Source organism: Aulonocara stuartgranti (assembly GCF_965226115.1).
Source record: "Aulonocara stuartgranti genome assembly, chromosome: 1".
NCBI lineage: Eukaryota > Metazoa > Chordata > Actinopteri > Cichliformes > Cichlidae > Aulonocara > Aulonocara stuartgranti.
The window spans coordinates 16,830,001-16,850,298 of record NC_138939.1 but is presented as its reverse complement, the minus strand read 5'-3'; the positions used below and the strand labels follow the sequence as shown (position 1 = coordinate 16,850,298).

Genomic DNA, 20,298 nt, shown 5'->3' with positions numbered 1-20,298 from the left:
AAGTTGAACAAAGGACAAGTTTCAAAGTCAGAGAGCAGCTGTGGACGAGCAGTGTAGTTTTTATGGGAGCTACTCTCAGTCAACAGTAAAGGTCTGCCAGCAGGGGGCTGATAGAAGCACCACCGCCAGAGGCAGTCTGGAGGCAGAAGACCAGCTCATCCTTCAACCCCCACTGAGGCCACCCAAAAGAAAAATAGAGAAAGAGCAGAGCTGTTTTTGTTTGTCAGAGAGGTAAGGATAAGCAAAAAGGTGAAGAGTGGTCATTAATCAACCGTTACTGTAAAAGTACAATGGTTGAGACTTGATACTCTGTTACAGACCTGTGCGTTTAACAACTTTGTAACAAAGACGCAACGTCTCATCCTTCCAGAATAGCAACAACAGACTTCTTAAAAAGCTTTTGCACTACTGATATGGTCATTCTTTATTCTCAACAACAAATAGTTTTATATCTCAATACTTATTTTATTTTGGCAATATTTAAATAATGGAGATTAGAACAGTGGAGCCTTTTCATTGCGCTGAAAATGTTGCATTTGGATAGAGTAAACGTAAGAGTGCACTGCATTACTTAGATCCTAAAGACAAAATGAACATTTGTGTTAACATTGCTCCAATACATACAGTTCCAAGAAGGAACTTTTTTTGTGTGTTATTCACATGCAATTTACTGACATTTATTTGAGGCAGAGATCTGCAGTCATTACATTATGTTAAAATGCATGTCAAACAAAAGCCAAAAACTGTGGATTCAGACTTCCCTCAACCAGCATTAAAGAAGAACAATTGTTGAGGCTCATTGCCACAATTGCCTTTTATATTTCTTAGCCTACATACTTCTTTCGGTTCTTCTAGGTCCACTTGTGAGAGGAACAAGGTGTTCCTCTCACAAGTGGTAAATTCACATATTTTAAAATCCACTGCTGAATACAATTTTGTATATTTGTACAGTAAAAAACAGAGGAAGAGAAAAGGTTAAATTAACCGATAGGCTGGCCAAAATAAACAAGAGGCTACAGTTCAGTGGGTGAACTGTATGAGCTCTAATACATCAGCCAAAAGTTTCATACATGTTTAGTCACAAAATTTGGTCGAACTGTAAGCCTAATCTCTTGGTGCTGACAGGAGATATTGAGCATGCAGCACCTGAGAGTGAGGGCTGAAGGAGGGACATTGCTCAAGGCTTTTAGAGGAGAATTGGATGGGCGATGACACTTGAATTGTTGCAGCCTGGCGGTTTGATGTGAGAGAGGGAGTGATTGTGAATGTGGGCAGACAGGCAGATGAAGAGGTTGGTATAATGACAAGGTCAAAATGTGAGTGTGAAGGGAAGTCTCAGCTGGTGATGAGAGCGAGGAAGGTTATCCAGGGGGTAAAAGGCAGAGCGAACAACAGCTTGCAAAAGGCTGCGATTGCCCAGGGAATGTGGGGTTGTAACCTTATTTGAGTGGGGGACACTAATGTTGTTGTTGCATCATTTTCAGAAGGTTTTAGTTAAAATTAGTTAAGTCAAACCTTAACTGCTTATTGAGCATGCATTAAGACAACTTAACTAATTAAATTAATAAGCTATTATGTTAACAAGTTTTGATATTCACATACAATGTTTAGTAACATCTCAGTAGTAAATTGTACAATCTTACATTTTAACAAACATAGAAACACTGGTATAAGTGCTTTCCTCACCATATATTAGATTAATGGTAGTTCCTCATGTTTCACTTTAGGAACGGCTGATGTCACAACAAATTTAAAAACATTTTACATAGCACAAGCACGCTTAGAGCAAAAACAGAAAAAAAAACACTTTACTGTGCCATTGTTTGAGGGTAAATTAATAACATATTACATTTAATTTTATAAAATTTGTACCCACCTCATATGACACCCCACTATCAGTGCCTGCATCCCAGGGGATTAGGTCCTGGACCACCTTTTGGACCCAACCACACTCCTTTGTACACAAGTCCTCAGCAGACAGACCTACATTCCAGTCTGGACTGGGCCCCAACATCGTCAGGAAGGACATGAGGTGACGTGTCCGGTCTACTGAAAATTCTGCTGAGGGGGCAGCCCGCCTGAGGAAGAGCGTGAGTATGAGTTCTGAGTGCATCAAACCACTTTGTGAGTAAGGGAGAGCCCAACTGACAAGTGGGAATCTCCAAAGGCTGTGGCACACAATGGATGTGTCCTTCATAACACCTTAGGGTAAGCTGCACCTGTTCTGGACAAAACGTAATCCAGTAATGCATTTGCTGTATCCTCATGTGTTTGTGGGGCCATGCATTTTCAATTTTGCCCTCAAGTGTCCCAGAAATGAATGAAACAGTTTGCAGGTTACTGAGATTTCTGAGGTTGTGGAATGTTTAATCAGTCCATCAATCACAAAAGAGATATCCAGAGTTAGCTGAACCGAATCAGGTGTCTTTAATGTTGTGTGCACATTCAAGCTGTGATGTGAAAATAAATATTTTGTACTTCTGGTTCCTGGCACATTGGATTTTGCCATGCAACTTGGTCCAAGATTATTATAGTTTCACAAAGGTTAATATAAATTGAAGCAGAAATAAGAAAAACAACACTCTCAATATTATGCTCAGCTAGAAGGAAAGCTTATCTAATATTGGAATATTGTGGAATTTTACAGGCAGCATATAAGAAGATAAATATACAGCTTAAAAGTCATAGTAACTGATAAAAATTTCTTTGACATTTTTTATAGATTCAGATTGTCAGACCACATCAATCTCCACACTACATTTACTCTGTTCTAACACTGGAGACTCACACACTTGCACCATCTTACTTGACCAATGATTAACAGCAAAACTAATTGCAAGAATTTTTCCAGATAACAGAAGAATATTTAGGAGCAAGAAGCTTCTTCTAAGAGATACAATTAGCCAGTGATTCCTCTTCACCTGTCATCATGGCTACATAAACCTATGACTTCAGCCAACTCTGTCCTGCACTTGCACATTCTGCTAATGATGCCTCTGAGGAGCTGAAATAACTGTTATCCCCTGAGAACACACAACTTGACTCAACTCCCCCGGGTCTCCGTTCAGAGAGTACTGCAAGTCTCCGCTTTATCTCAGAGTGCCACCTGGGTTCCACAAAAAAGTCAGGTGTAATTGACAGAAAAGAAGAGACAGAACACGGCTGGTTGCAAATAAGGCAGGGGATTAATCACCCTAGATAACCCCAGTGAAATGTTTTACTAATTCCAAAATGTTTTGGTTTATAAATATGCGCAGGCGTGTTTTTGGAGAAGAGAGTTGATATAAATTTTAGTAGGTGTCAAAATGTTGGTACAGGGATATATTCAGTCACTCCCGTGAATATGACAGTTTCAAAAATGACTTGTGTGGGCGGTTAATCGGTGCGTTCGTTATGCTTGGTGAAGGAGACATAGACTACTTACTTAAGATAAAAGGAAATGTTTCCTGCATGCAAATCAAACAAATGAAAAACAAAGTTTTTTCTTGACAAAGTTACTTTTGATCGATTTCCACTGCTTCTTATTGCATTGCTAGCAATTGTTTTACATTCTATTATACGACATAAAGCTATTGTTTCATATCACGTGCATGTTTTGTGCACACAACATAAAATGGGCTGATGCTCTCACACTGCTTCCATAATGTTTAGGCTCAAACTCTAAAGAGGCCAATCCATTACCGATGTTTTTTTTTTTATTTTTTTATCCATGGTGAATTAAAATTTGATCATATTTTTCTGGGTTTATAAAATTTTGACAAGATCCCCAACACCACTGGCTGAAATGCAGCCTAAAACAATGAGAGCCTCACCTGTGTTTTACAGATTGCTGTACTGTTGTACTTCTTTCCTGACCCCCTCGGTACATATTGATGAAAGGAAATTTTAGAATTTTTATCACTTCACGAGACTTGTTGCTACTGATTTTCAGTTTTTTCTCTCCGTTTCCCTTCCTTACGAATGATTTCTTAACAGTCACTATTTCAATGTGATCATTTATAGTTCAGCTGAAGGGTGAGCTCCATCTCTCAGGTCTTGTTGGGCTTTTTCCTGTTTTCTTAGGGACATGACTTTCAGATGCTGTTTTGTTGCAAATTGTTTTTTATGTTATTATTATTTTATTTTATGCCTCCCACTTTTTTTTTTCATCCTCCACTTGTTTGGTTTCCTAATTTTTTTAAGGGCACACTGTACACCATACTGAGATATGCCAAGGTTTCTGGCTATAAGCTCTTTGGTATAATACTATTTTATGCCTGTCAAATTGTTTTATCACTGGCATTTATTGTCGATCCAACTCAAGAAATGGGAACAAATGATGTGTTTTTGTGACAGGCTGCTCGGAATAAAGTGCCTAAAATGCCAATTTAAAATGGGCTTTTTGACAGCTTGTCTGTTGTGAGACACAACACTGGTTCATCGCTTGAGTTATGTCCCCTTTCGTATGCATGACCTAAAAATCCTTTTGAAATGGGCAGGTAATGGAATGAATATGAGCGAAAAAGCAGCCAGTGTCCAAAGTAAAATTCTGAAAGACCTTCAGAAAGCCTGGAAAACTATTGCTCAAGAGCACTTTAAAAATTAGAAGCAAGTCATTGCACAGGACTGTATAATAAAGTACTTAAAGCTTTTAGCTGCTATTCACATAAAACTCACAGAATAACACCATAGTCCTGGTTAGCGGGAGCGGGGAGGCAATAAGAAGCCAGTGTGAGTGTCATGGAGCTGTCAAGCTGCCATTTATTTATTTATCTTTTACAGACCAAAGATAGAAACAGTGAAACTAATAAAAAGATGTTTAGTTAGAAACTGAAAGCGCAACATTGTAGTGAAAAATGTGATTTAGGAGTGAGTCAGAGAATAAAGCGTAGACTCGTCAGAATCTGTGTGAAGCCTTCAGGAATATCTATTATGTTAACGCCCACAACAAAATCTACTGGAAAACTGGTGTTGAAATGGTTTACTGACATCTATTTGGGACTGAAAATGTGTGTGTTTCAGTTTATAAGCAAACGCTGTCAATGAAGTTATGTTTGAGAAGTGGTCTTTAGTAGTTTGTGAAAATAAAGTTGTAACCTTCTTCTAACCTTTAGAAAAGGCTCAAACTGAGATTGTAAGAAGCAACACTTTGTGCACTAAAACTGATTTATTGCATTTTCGAAGAAAAACGATCTGTTTGTTTTAGCGCATCTTAACACAAAACCTCTATCCATACTGATGCTGGTGTTACAGTAGGCTTTGCAATATTTAGGAAAATAAGAGTTTTCTTCTTCAGTGGAAAACAATATTGAAATGATAGTTCTTTTAATTACATGTTAAATTTCTTATTACTGAAACCAACAGCGCTATTTCTGTAATATTTTATAGAGAGACAGTAACTAAGACTGCCTCAGACTCTCACAGTCAGGAAGCTGAGATAGATCATGACATTTACCTGGACTATTTCAGGATCAGTTACTTTTAATACAATTGCCAGCGTTATTTGTACTAGGTGAGAGTTCAGGTTTAAAATATTGTCTTTTAAACAAGAAAAGTACCAGTCTGTACTGACTGCAAAATGATATGACAGTGTAAGGACTATGGAGATAAGAATGAGAAACCTAAGAAAGATAATTTTTCAGATGTTTGTAAACAGAGTGTTGACTCGAAGAAACACCTGCAGCATACTGAGGCACAGAGCTGCTTCTTCACTTTGAGCGCTGAGTAGTTTGTTGGTTTATTTATTTATTTACTCAGTCAAGAGTTGAAAATTTTGAACTTTGGGTAAAAAACAGTGCTTCTTGTGGTTGTCATGTTTCATCCAAAAGAGGTGTTGAGAAACACTACATCAACACCTCATCAACCATCCCAATGGAGATGGGATGCACAAATATTGGTCTCTGAGTATTCATGTCTGTACTACAACAATATTGCTATCAAAGTAATGCAACACATTACTTCCAAATATTGGAGACAAAGCATCTCAGTCAAAAAAATCCTGCACCTGCTTTCAAATACTCTTAGCTGGGTATTTTCAGAAGAGGATCTGGCGTATCCAGCTGACAAAATAGCTTTGTTAGACATGGCAACTTTGGGGAATACTCAGAGAACTGAACTTTCATCATGCTAGCTAGTCAAAAGAGCAAACTGAACATCTGGGGAAGCGATTCTTAGACAATCGGTCTAGCATTTCTTAGACAGATTGAAAAGAGGTGTTTCAGTAATGCTCAGTTTAAGACAATTTGTTTTTTAGCATTAAAGCACATAAACCTATTTTGGCAGGAATCTATAATAAAAGCATATTATTATGGACACTTTAACTTCGGGATAAAGGCCCATCTCTATTCTGTGTTTAGTCTAGGGGTTGTACTTAGACTTTGCACAGAAAAGTCATTCATACACCTAAAGAAGCACAAACATTGAGACACACCACCTTAGACATTTGCTCTGGTTTGCTGGTACCTTTAACACACAAAGGTACCAGCAAACCTTATGTTTTGCTTCCATAAATATCCATACACTGTATGTAATTTCATATGCAAACCTAATAAGACTCTTTTAAAAACTACATGGTGCATTTTCTAATTTCATGACTGAAATGTGTACTTAACTCTTTTGACGCACAGTGACCATGGTGAGGGCAATTCTCTGTAATTATTTACATAAAATGTCCTTTCCTTTTTCCTCTTCCAACCAACATAATTGATCCAACACACTCTCGCATGTGTTGTTCATAATCACTGTGTGAAACAGTTAATTGGTTGCATATACAGAGCAGGGTAGGCTAATTAGCCCTTGTGGATATCATTGCTTCTATTTCTGGCTGTGTTCTTCCATTCAGATATTAATCCCATTGCCCTTATTCTAGCTCTGTGGTTGAAGAAACAACACACACACAACAACACACAGGACATTTTTCTATACTAACGGATTAAAACAGGTTCTTGTTGTTGACATGAATGAGAAAGCAAATGACTCATATGAATATAGGGGTAAATAAATAAGCAAACAGTAAGTTAGTGTCGCTGGTGGTTTTCCCTGATCAGCGAGCTCTGATGATCGACTTTAAAATGATAACTTCATCTTAAAAACTTCACACGATGATTTAGTCATGCAAAATCTTTCAAAAACTCACTGTATCATTCAAGCCAGATGATAAAGCAAAAGCAGTTGTAACTGATAATAATATAGACTCTTTTTCTTGCCTCCCATCTTTTTACTTCAAGGTAATCCCATTTCTTTATGTCTTAATGCAGTTAAAATATTTGTAAGATTTAAAAAAAACAAAATATAAACGTGACTTTTTACTTTAAAGTTCAAATATAGACTCAATTTGCACATTCCCCAATGCCTTACAAAACAGCTCCACTGCCTCTAGTGCACTACCAATTAGTGTTAGTGAACTTGGGTGAAAAACTGAGTCATTTTTTCACAGTACTGAACAAACTCTACTGATAAGGCTTCTTGCTTGAAATGGCTCAACAAATCCCTGAAATATTGGTAGGAAATCAGTACTGCACTGCAATCAATGATGCATTTAAAGAACCTAAGATGATTAAGATTTTGAAATTTCATCAATTAGAGATAGTGAGTATGTGTTTGTTCCTTAACCTCAGGTCCACGCCTGGGAGGTTGAGAGTTCTGTGCAATATGTTAGCTGTTTCTAAGACTGCACTCTTCTGGACAGAGACCTCTGATGTTGTATCTAGAAGCTGCTGGACCTACTCTTTCAGCTTGGGGGTTGTAGCACATAACGCTCCTATTACCACTGGGACCACTTTGGACTTCACCATTCCACATCTGTTCAAGTTATCCCTTCAGCCTTCGGTACTTCTCCGTTTTTTTCTGTGCTCTTTCTTTCTGATGTTGCTGTCCCAGGGGATTGCCACATCAATCATAACTGTGGTCTTCTGCTCCTTGTCAACCATCTGAATGTCTGATTTGTTGGCCAGCAGCTGCTTGACTGTCTGGACCTTGAAGTCCCACAGGACCTTGAACTCCCACAGGACCTTAGCTTTGGGGTTCTTAACCACCTTTGGCAGTATCTCCCATCAGGAGCTGGGAACTTCCATGTGGCATGAATGTTCCTCTATGATATCCCAGTAACTTGGTTGTGCCTCTCACTGTATAGTGTCCCATATTGAATTTTTTTATATTACAGCTATGTGCTCGAGAGTCTCTGGGGCATGTTTGCACAGCCTGCAACTTGGGTCCAGCCTGGTTGTTGCCTTACAAGAAAGTCTTTCTCCTTGGAAGCAAAATATGAAGAAATGAGGCTCGAGACTACGATAAAGCACTCTGCCAGCCAGTCCTTTTTCAGTAATGACCGTCTGTAGCTCCTTGCGGAGGGTGTTGATGACTGTGTGTACTAGAATAGACTGATTAGACCATATTCATAATGTTTGAAAAATAATTCACTGTAACTTAAAATTAAAAATTTTAATAATCTGAAATACTGCATTTCTATTTTCATGACCTATAAGCCATAATCATCAAAACTAATTTTTTTTTGAGATACACTAGTATATATCTGAGATATATTGATTTCAAACAAAAATCATCAAATTCCAGAAGTGATCCTAGTCAATTTAGATTAAACTTGTTCCTGTGTAGCAGCTCTGACACATTATAGCCCCATATCACATTATCACATTGCCAGGATTGGGTTTGATAAATTTATGATTTATTTGTTTTTGGTCTGTCATTGATACACTGCAGATCCAAGATACAAATGAGTACCGCGGGCCTTGACAGTTTATTTTTGCTCACAAGCCTTTATGCATCTTTACACATCTAAGTCCTAAACAGTATTAAAAAGCAAGTTTAACTATTTGTATTATTCATTTTATACAATCAATTAGGGTTTTCAGGCAATTTATGAATTTTGTTTATCGATTTATAAGTGAAAAATGTTTTTTTATGTATTATTGTCTAAAAGAGTTTTATTTCACAACCTCAGAAATATTTGAATGCATGACATGATAATTACCTAATTTATTTATTTATATTACGATAACTGAAACGTCCTGGTATAAAGCATAAAATAATGTGCTGTTACATTTCTTATAAACCTTCCAAAACCACAAATAGGCATCATCATAATTAAAGACATATCACTTACACGTTAAGCGGCTGCCAGGCGGGCCACTGTGCTTTCATTTTGATGACGGTCAGGACTTCATCACCCTACAGGAGAAAGATAAATGCACAAAGATTTAGTGTTAGTCTGCTGAAATTATCTAACATCTCACTTCAAAAAGACCAGTGAAAGACTTTCCACACTCTATGACTTGGATACATGTGATATGTGTGGTTAAATAGCTGAAAGCAACGTATCCATAGATAGAATCTATCCTATATAAAACTATATAAAATGTAATGAAATTATTAGTAATTGAATTTTATGGAAATTGTAAAAGCATCATATTTGATAAGACAGTTTGTAGAGCTTTTAATCTGGCAGTTACAAGAACTGCTATTGGCTCTGTTCCAGTTGGAACTCTCCACTCTCAATGACAACAACAAGAAATTACACATACATGCATTTTGTTGTCATCTCTTTGTGTTCGGTTTTCTTCTAAAATATATTCTCTATGTCAAAAATATGGTATCCAATCTTAATTCCATCTGTGATGCTGTATCATATTAAGAAGGTTTATAACCTTTGCGTAAAATCCTCAGTCAGTCAGTTTTAAAACATAAGTTAACGCCACACTTGCAAATTTAAAGCGAAGTGTGAATATGAATATGACGTCGAGTTATCACTTTTGAATTCGTAGGTTAGTTCACATATTAAAAAAGGTTTTGGTTTGTATTTATGCAAAAGGAAACATTTTTATTTTCTCAGGTGTTTTTGTATTTAAAAGAAATGTCAGATAATAATGCAGCATCTCACATTACTACAACTTTGGTGTATTTGTTTTTATCTCGACCTGCAAAGGTGACTGAGGAGAAATGTTTTGGCCATCTAACTTTCCTGGCAGTAGGTTAGAACAAGAGTTTGTTTACCAGTTTGTAAACTAATGAGAAAAGAGCTAGCAAATATTGCTCTACGACCAATAGAAAAGCCAATAACACAACAAGCAATATTCAAGACTACCACAGTAACAAGGATCACAACTGCACAAGGCAAAAATGAACCCTTTTCTGACATTCTAGCCTTTTTGGAAGCTGGAAGGATACGTTTCAGCTTCTTTACCTGCAAACCCAGAAACAATAGAACCATATATTTTTACAATAACTACACTTGAATGGTAACATGTACTCAGAGGGCATGATTCTTGGGAAAAGTTCTTTTGAACCACCTTAGTCAACTTAGCCTTCCACTTATTTGTTTGTAATTGAGCCATATACTGCACTGAATAAAAAAAAAGTGAAAAGGGATGTTTTTTTTTTTTCATATCAAAGTGTTAATGAAATGTCACAGTGGAGAGCTGCATGTAAAAGGTAACATGCTGCACCTTTCCTAATATGAGCATCTTTTTTTCTTTTATTGTGAAAGGACCTTCTTTAAAAGAGAATGACAGGAGATGATTAGATGTAATTGATGCCAAAATCTAAACCATTAGACTTTAAATGGGCACAATGTGTACCTGTGGTTGGGAAAATATAAGAGCACTTGAAAATAAACTAGTAAATATAAAGTATCAGGGTTAATAAATTTCTGCAAAGAGTAAAAAAAAAGGACAGAGTAGAATCTCAGTGGTATTCCCCCGGCCGTATCTTAGATAGTGGCCGTCTGTTGAAAGTCTTTTCAGGAGCAGTAAAGAGGATGTCATCTAATATTTCCCATCATTACTCAGTAATTGCCAGATACCCATCACTTAGTAGCTCTCTAGACATTTTAATGGAATGGATAAGTGTCATAATTAATAGGAGACATGTCAGTATCTTGTCCGCAAGCTATGAAGCAGCCTCAGGCACATCTGCCCCTGCCCTCGGTACTATTAATTTTTAATTTACCTATAATTGACATCACCACTGACCTTATCTTCTAGTGAATTTTATTTTATGCTAAAATGTTCCAGTTTTCTCACTCAGAAGTTACACAACATGGTGAAGAGTTGCAGTTGTTAATACACACATAGACAAACACAGACAGTTTCTTACAGTTTCTAAGTTGGCAATAAGTGAAAGTTCACAATATCCACAATATACAGTTTCTTTGCAACTGTTAAAAAAAATACATGAATAATGTTTGAGTTTTAATGTTAGTCACATGAAAAATATGTAAAGCAAGAGCATCACACAAGCAAATAGTCTAAAGCACCTACAGCACAACTCCTAGCAAAACAACCTTAGACCCTTATTGACTATGTTTGAAATTGATATGAATTGCTCTTTTTGTAAAAAAGAAAAAAAAGGAAAAACAATGTTTTTATTCCCGTTCAAGAAGAAAGGAACCATCTGTCAATGCAAAATCGGAAAGGAAAGAAAAAAAAAGAAAGGTAAAGGAGAACTGCTAACATCTGAGCCAAGCTACTGTAGCTTAAAGAACTGTTTGACTATCAAAGAGGTTTATGTGTCTATATTTTACTCTAAAAAAGGAAATAAAAATGTTTTATTTTGTAATTGCAAAATTATTACTTCTGAATTACAGAGAGATCATCCATCTTCTGTTGTGTATAAATATTTTAATGTATTAGAAGCACCCATGAAAACAAACACTCCATACAACTTTGTTGCTAGCTTTATCGAGCAGAACAGAGAACACACATTTATTGGCCTAATGAAAAAAATCTGCAACAGATCATTATCTTGGCACAAAATTCCAAGAGTCTGAATTAATTTTTTAATTAACATGTATAACGTTGCACAGATATTTTTTTTCTATGTTTTCTTATCGAGTGCATCTACCATAGATTGTCGTGCTGCTATAAGAAAATCTTTATCGCCTAAGCAACTGGTTACTGCAGCATCACTTTATGGCAGTGCCTCGAAAGACATAGAATATCATGCCATCATGTTTCTGCTTCCCAGATGGCTCTTCATAGAATTTATTAAGAGATGCTTTGATTTCATTACTGTCATCTTTTTTCTGTTACTTTGTTTGTTTCTTTATAATATATAAATATACGTTGTTTTAATGTTTTATGTTGCAGTTTTCCTGCTTAGAATACTGAATGTTATTGGTCAGCCTACACCACTAATTAAAGGGTTCTCAATGGAAGAATTATTTCAAATTTTTTGCTTTTCCTCATGTGTATGTCAGAGGCAGCCATAGAGGGATAGAATTTCAAAGATTCGGTGTAAGTAGACCTCCTACTGCCTAAATTGACGATAAATCCAGTAATGACAGGGAAGTCTAAAGCTGAGCCCTATTACCAATGTAACTTGTTCTTTGCTTCCCCTGCAAACACATACAGTAGTTAGCTTTTCAGAGAACCTGTCATTTCCCTCAACTAATTAAATACTGAGCAAAAGCAAACCTATAAATCTTTTGCATTTCACAGGGTGGCAGCTGAGGAACAACTTCTCAGGAAGTCATTAGAATGGACTCAGAAAGTGTCTTTTCAATTTATATGCTTTAGAACAGAAAAAAAGCAGTTACTAATAAATCCACAGCTCTTTCCTGCTCTCACATGTCACATGTCCAATTCGAGTGTTTCCTCAAGTTATAAAAATGTCCATCCGGACAAACATGCAGAATTTCATTTTTCATCAATCTTTGCTATTGAGTAAGTAAATGTATTTATACAGCACCTTTCACAGATAAAAATCACAAAGTGCTTCACAATGAAACCAGAAATTAAAAAAACATAATGTAACACAATAAAACGACAACATAAAACAACAAATTAATTAAAGGCTTGTCTGTATAGAAATGTCTTCAGCTGTTCATTTAGGAAATATGATTTTTTTTCTTATTAGAATCAGAATCAGTGAAATCTATATAAATGAACCCCATTACACTAACACATCATGTCATACAATATAGTTAATTCCATTAATGACTCATCATGTTGCGATAGCAGTCAGATGCTTCTGTCCAACAGGACAAACAAACCCAAGTACAAAGTGACATTAAAAATTAAAATATTCTATACAATAAACAAACATTTCAATACGAAACAAGGGCACATTTGTCAATGTAGAGCTAGTAATTACTGTCAGTAACCATTTAATTAATTTTATCTTTAGTTCTTTTTATTAAATTAAATATTAATTTAATAAATATTGATTATATCATATATAATTAATACAAATAATTACCTAATCATGTGACTTTGTCAAATGGGATTTGGAAATATGAAAAAGGAAAAAGAAGTGTTTTATATTTCTTATATAAATGTAAACATTTCTTTCATGGTCTTAAGCATTTGAAAATAGTTCAGATAATGATTTTTTTTGCTCATGTTTATCAAGTCTAGAGTGTCTTTTTTTCTAATTATGTTACGGTTACGCATGAGTGTAGCAGATTGACTTATTACTGCTGATGATCAGACTCTTCTGATATAAAAACTGTTTTTTCTGACAGAAAAGTGACAGAATGTGAGAGTAGGCTTGAAAATGTAATAGTTTGGTATTTTGTTTATTGTTTCACAACCTACTAACAAAAATTCAGTCAAATTAAAAACACAACTGTATTCAAAATCTCATGAATTATTCCTCGATTAAACCCGGATAGAGGTCATACTTGAGGTGAACGTGCAGTCTTTTGGTCAAAAACATTGTAATTATTTCGGGAAATCAAAAATGTGCAATAGCAAGGACATGCATGAATAAATAATAAATCTTTCATTTGCATTGGATTTTTCTCTTGACCCTGTTAAAAAGAATCATCACTGGAATGCATCCCATTGACAGAGTCGTCGAAAGCCACTGGGTCAAGCCTTTCCTGCTGGGATAGAACTGACCTGTCGCACTCCCTCACACTGAGGAGATCAGCCATGAAATTGGCTCACAGCGAGCTGAAGGTATAGTCTTTAAGTGCTGCCTCAGCGAGGTAATATCCAAGTTGTGCATGGTTCCCTATTGGACAAAAGGGCAACCATCGGATCTTTCCTTTAACTTCATTACCAAGACAACTGTGCAGGGTGGCTTTTCTTCAGCTGTTCTTCAGGTTAGGCAATGTTTTTATTCACAAAGATGAATTTACTAGTTGTGTACAATCTTTGATTCTCTGATCTGACTCTCAGTAATTTTCTCCTGTAAAATTTTTCACCTTTAAGGTCACACTGCTCCTTCTCCAACAGTCACACAAGGCAGCAGACACGGGGCAGTTCTTCACATGGTTTTATATGGGTAATACAAATTATTAGGTGCCTTGCAAATTGGCACCATACACAAATTTGAGTGGCCTAATTTTAAAGCTTAAATATGGTTTATTGCCCCCCAAAAAGCAATAAAAGTTCTAATTAAGAATAAGAGCTCATAAAGAAGTATGTCATTCAGGCACCATGAACATGAAAACATGGAGGGTTTCAGATGAAGATGCTAAAAGAGTCATTATGGTGCGTCGGGAAAAGAGAAAGCATCTGCTAACACACAATCAACACCAATAGATTATTTATAGTATTGTCATATTTGTTTTGTTTACTAATATAATTAACAGATATTACTGTTTAATATTTCAAATATATAACATTGACACACAAAGAAAGGAAGAGAAGGAGAAAGACACTCAAACAGACCTGCAGCTGTTGCATTCTACGCTAGCATAAACATGTTATTTTAAATATTGTTTGCATTCAAATACTGTAATACTGTAAAAAAAACAAAACAAAACAAAAACCTCTGAAGTCCTTTTCATAACAGAGTAGTATTTGTATCCATTAGAGAAGACACATCATGCAGTGCAGATGACATACTCTCTCATCTTGGAGGGAAAAGATTCATATTGCATGAATAATTTCCATCCAGCCCTGACAAGCGCAGTGAACATTCATTTGTGCTGCTTGATTTAGCATTTGTAATTCCCTGTTAGGCAAGAAACGGCATTTAAACTGGCATCATTGCAAATAAGAAATGGTTTGCAACAGAGTCACAGTGTTAATATGGTTTAATATTGGCTGCATGCCCTACTGACATTTGTAATGGTTTCATATGAATGTGGCTGGAATGGCAAACATACATTTGTTTACACGCTTTAATGCAGCAAAATGAACAATCGCAAACCTGTCCTAAATCTGCATCGCTTTTTCAGTCATGATAGTGATGATAATGTAACTCAAACACTCAACATTTACAGAGAGTAACAAAAACACATAAAAGACTAAATCTGAGAAAAAAAAAGTTACGCAACTTTAGGATATTATGATGCTGTTATTGTTTGTTTTGGGGTTTTTTGTTTGTTCCTTTTTTACTGAATATACAACACAAAAATATGCTCAGGTTAATTTCAAAATGACTTCACATTTGTTTCACATTAAGTTAACCTTCACACACAGCTGTGTTGTACATGGATGGTAAAACAGAAATAGTTATTTAATGTTAGATATATAAACGGAATGACAACTTAATATGTGGATTATGGTGAAGAGACCAAATCAGAAAACATCTCCAACAACTGGAAACACATAAGGCAATGTACATATTTGTATTTGGTTTAGTTACGTATACAAGAATGTATTTGTCACAGTTAGAGAAAGACTGTTTACTTCATTTAGGTTAAGAAGGCTTTACAGTCATGACTACACAAATAAACACCTACTATAGGGAACATTCATTCATTCTACTAAGTTTACTACTAAATCTACTCAGCTACCATACTAAGTTTGGATAGTTAATAGTACGTAGTTAATTAAAGCATTTATAAATAGCTTTAGAATTTGAGTTGTGTTTGGGGTCTTCAAATACACTCACATAACTGATTTTTTTTTTTATCTGAACACCTGATAAAGCAACTTATTGGCAGAATTCTTTCAGTCCTCAAGTTTTCACATTTTAGGGAAATAGTCTGTAATGAAAACTTGATTTCCCTGTCACTGATGCAGATTCACATAAATTAACAGAATACTCAAATGCCAGGGATAAGGCATAAACATTGTAATACATCACATAGCTTTCATGGTGAAAGCAAATCATTGATTTGCTGATTATCTAACAGAAATACACCGTTCAACCCTGAAGCTGCCATTACCAGCTTTTAAGAGCTGTCACATAATTTATTCCTACAAGTATCCACCAGCTGAAAGGTCAATAATCAGTGACAGAATAAACTATTCAGACTGTTCTTTTGTGTACACTTATTGCCTAACTGCTTTATACTACAAATCTTTTAACTGCACTGTGACATTTTTATTTGTATGCCATACATCCCATTTCTTCTGCTTATCAAAAGTCAGTGTTAGCTGCAGGCTAAGCAGAGTATTCCACATCTCCCTGCCTACAGCAATGTTCTCCATTTCCTCCCAGGGTAGCCAAAGGCATTGCCAGGCTAGCTGCGATATGTAATTCCTCCACTGAGTTCTGGATCTTTTTGGGGGGTTTCTGTCTAGCTGGAAGTAAACCTTCAAAGAAAGGTGGATTATATGGTATTGTATGATGACCAGTGCCCCTAGGACATACTGATTCACTATTTTTTTTTTCATGATCTGGTCACAAAAATGAAATGAAATAGTCCATTGTGTTGGCAAAATCTGCACCAGAAACAAGACCAGAGCAATTGTTCTGTTACTTTCTCTGCATGGTTTTGTATGTCTGTACCATAAGATACAAAATTTCTTGGACAATAACACCACTTTTGTAATTTTGCCTCTGTACATATCCATAGATTTTAAATCACGCAATCAAGACGGGAACACAGTTCACCGTGCCATCGGCAATTGCAGGTTAAAGCTGTATCATGCAAACAAGTGAACATGGGAACATGATCCAGAAACAGTGAACATTTAAAGTGGACTAAGGCAATGTTTGAAACTGTTCTTTAGTCAGACAAACAAAACTTGAAATTCTTTTAGAAAACATGGCCACTGTGTAACAGGTGGATCAAAGAGGTGAGGAACACTCAGTTCAGAGATAGCCTTCACCTCTGATAGTATGGGGCTACATTAGTGCCTATTGAATTGGCAGGTTGCACATCTGTAAAAGCACTATCGGTGGTGGAAGGTATATATAGGTTTTAAAACACATGCTCTCACCTTCCATATTTCAGGGAGACTATGCTCAACCTTATACTTCCTCTGTTTTAACAGCAAGACTGCCTGGGTGCTGAACTGCCTGTTATTGAGACCTTTGACCAGCTGAAAACATTTGGTACATCATGAAATGAAAAATATGACAAGGACGACAGAGGACTGTTGAGCAGCTGGAATCCTGATGCAATCAAATTCATCAAATTCTTTTTAAAAAAAAATTAACTGTCACATTTTCTCATTTTAAACATCTGATATTTTTTATATGCTTAATTATGAATAAAACATGGTTTTATGAGATCTGCAAATCATTTTACTCACATTTTTGGAGTTGGTGTTGTACTAATGGCTAATGCCACTTCCTAGTGGCTATGCTAACACAAGGGAGGGAACCAATTTCTCACTCAATGCAATAGCAGGAAGACAAAGCTGTGACAATAAAGCTTCTTTTCAGATCCCTCAGGAAGCTCAGCCTCAGCAGACGCTCATATAATCACCATGCTAAAAACATCATTAGTGCTAATTACCATGCAAATACCTCAGTTATTTTGTCACCTCAATATTATTACCATAAGAAAAAAACATATTTCCTGTGTGTGCAGAATTATGCAGATTAGTCATTCATATGCTTTGCCACCGCTAACCTGACCTGACATTGAAGACTCTAAATAACTATTGTGTTAACTTATAATTTGTCTACACGCCTGCAATTTCAGATGTACTTCAATATACTTTCAATGAATTATTATTATTATTATTATTATTATTATTATACAGAACTTCCAACATTGTTTGATTATTGCATAATGCTCTTGGTAATAAGATGTGGGTCAGAAGGATTATTCTTAATGAAGAGATGCCAGAATATCCCTTCTGTATTTAAAATGGCCAAACTATTCCCTAGGACAGTACAATTATGTAGAATTAAGAGCTGTTTTCTGCCTCTGAGCCAAAGCCCCACTTGGTCTAAAGCAGTCTTTTCCCCGGGTGAGATACGAGCATGTCTGATGTTGTAATCAAAGTTCTGCTCAGGAATCTCTGATCTGTCTGTCCCAGCACGTACTCCAAACTATTAATAGACATAAAAAAATTGCTTCGAAATTCCAATGGGATGCAAGCTGGCTGTTATCAGCGCATAGCGTAAAGGCTTACGCAGCCTTTAGGTGTTAATTAAATCTCCACTGACATTCCCATATCCTGCCCTGCAGAATAGGCTGCAGCTCAGATATTGCATAGGTGAAGTCACTTCAGTCACACCAATCTTGCTCAAAACAGGACAGGAGAACATCCCACAGGCTATGGGGAAAATGTGGTGACAAGTGAATCATCCATGCTAAAGGCAGATGGGTTTGCAAGCACTCACTACTTCTCTAGAGAGCTATGAATTGATTTGCTGACCATGGTTGTCCTCAGTGGCAATCTCTGAGCCTTGCAGCACAGTCTGGAAGGCTATAGTGCTGCCTGGCACACTCATTCATCAAGCAACCTGAGCCATCATACAGGCTACTCCAGCAAACCTGGGCCCAGGGCTAGGGTATATTATTAGAGATGAATTGAGGTAACTGCCTTTGATGACCCAGTTTAGGGTGTCTCTGCTCTCTATGCTTTTTCTTCCATTTTACTAACTTTCATTCTTACTTTCAGAATTCGTGCTCTCTAAGGAGGTCAGTGGCCACTGTGGTTAGATGTACTGCACTGCAGAGTATGTGATAATCATAAAACTACCAAATGTTAGTAATATTAAAACCAGATATAATCCAGCCATGCATCGCCATCCATACAAAATTAGATACCTTTAAATCATTACTGACTCTACAAACAGCTATGAATCAGAATGCATAATTCAGTCTGGAACTCACAAGAGACATTAACTAAGCAAGGGGGACACACATGCTAAAGGCAAAACATAACTTAGCATAAATACACAGTATGCAAAACAACAAAAACTGTCAGAGCTATATCTCTGTGCTGCATATATTGTATAACAGTGCATAGCTATTTTACAACATGTGCGGCAACTGAGCTCAGCTGCAGTGCACAAACAAAGAACACAACTATCTATGCGGACACCACTGTCCCCGTTAATCTTTACATGCAAGAAAGTTATTATAAGGCAGCTTTAACACACATACATGAAATTAAACATTTACCAGTTCTGATACAATGACCAGACAGTTTTACTGCCTCTAAAATCTTCAATGCAAGAAGAAGCTGACCCAAGCAGATAAAATTAATATCATGTGTTTGTTAGTTCTCTCTAAAGGCAGTGAAGAATCATAAGAGTGTTTTGTTCGTGTGAAACACACACACAGACACACACACACACACACCCACGCACACACACAGAGAGTAATGAGCTTTTTAATGCATTTGAGGAAATAATACATTATAAATGAAAGACACTGCATTAAAAGTAAATGAATAAACAATAAACCCAGGATTTTTTAAAAAAAAAAAGCTCTAGTGGTACAAAAACAGTGTTTCTAGACAATAAATCATGGCTGTCTCCCTGACTTTCATACGAAGCAACTGTAGACTAATGATAGTGATGATGAAAGATAAAGCTATCTATTCCTCTTTTCCCTCTCACACGGTTCGATTTTTATCTCGAAACCTGGTACTAAACCATTATAAATATACTCACACAGTGTGCTCTATTATTACCGAACGCAGCTTCTATCACTGAATGTTGCAGGACAGAAGCATCCGTTGGAGGTGTAATTTGTAAACGTCCCACATTTTTAGTGTTTTTTTTTTTAAGATTTGAAAACAAATAATGCAGCTTACAGGTTCATTTGTTGCCTAAAAATGCGTGGATTTATCTCATGTGTTCTGAAAGTAGCTGATAGCAGCTGAATGGCTGCTGCCACACATCAGCTAGAATGTAACTGTGACTCTCTGTGCCTCTTCATGTTTAGACACAGTTTTTCCTTTCATTATATTTCACTAATGCCCACAGCAGCTGTTTGTTTTACCAGCAATGTAATAATGCAATAACCTCGCCAGCTAAATCTTTCTATGGATGAATTTAGTGGCGTACAATCACAACGTACTCTGCAACAGAGGCTTCATGGTAGTGTCTTAATGGTTTGCTAGGTCCTTAGCTGTCAGTCAGTATTTCTCTGTTTGATCTGTTTAACCCATGCCTGTGAAGACATACCCGTAGTCCCCAATCTGCCAAATGATATGGCGATTGAGGTGAATAGTGGGCCTCAGACCCATGGTCTCATTTTCACGGGGACAA

At 36.5% G+C, this 20,298-nt stretch overlaps 1 protein-coding gene across 3 annotated transcripts in view; it reads right to left on the bottom strand.

Annotated features, from left to right (window-relative positions):
• Positions 1-20,298, bottom strand: part of spon1a (spondin 1a) — a 95,531-nt gene that overhangs the window by 11,380 nt on the left and 63,853 nt on the right. For all 3 annotated transcript variants that reach the window (XM_082541802.1, XM_082541801.1, XM_082541800.1), the window contains 2 exons: positions 9,101-9,165; positions 1,877-2,078 (listed from right to left, as the gene is read on the bottom strand). In XM_082541802.1, the coding sequence (XP_082397928.1) occupies positions 1,877-2,078; positions 9,101-9,165 (267 nt within the window). The remainder of the gene's footprint in view (positions 1-1,876; positions 2,079-9,100; positions 9,166-20,298) is intronic.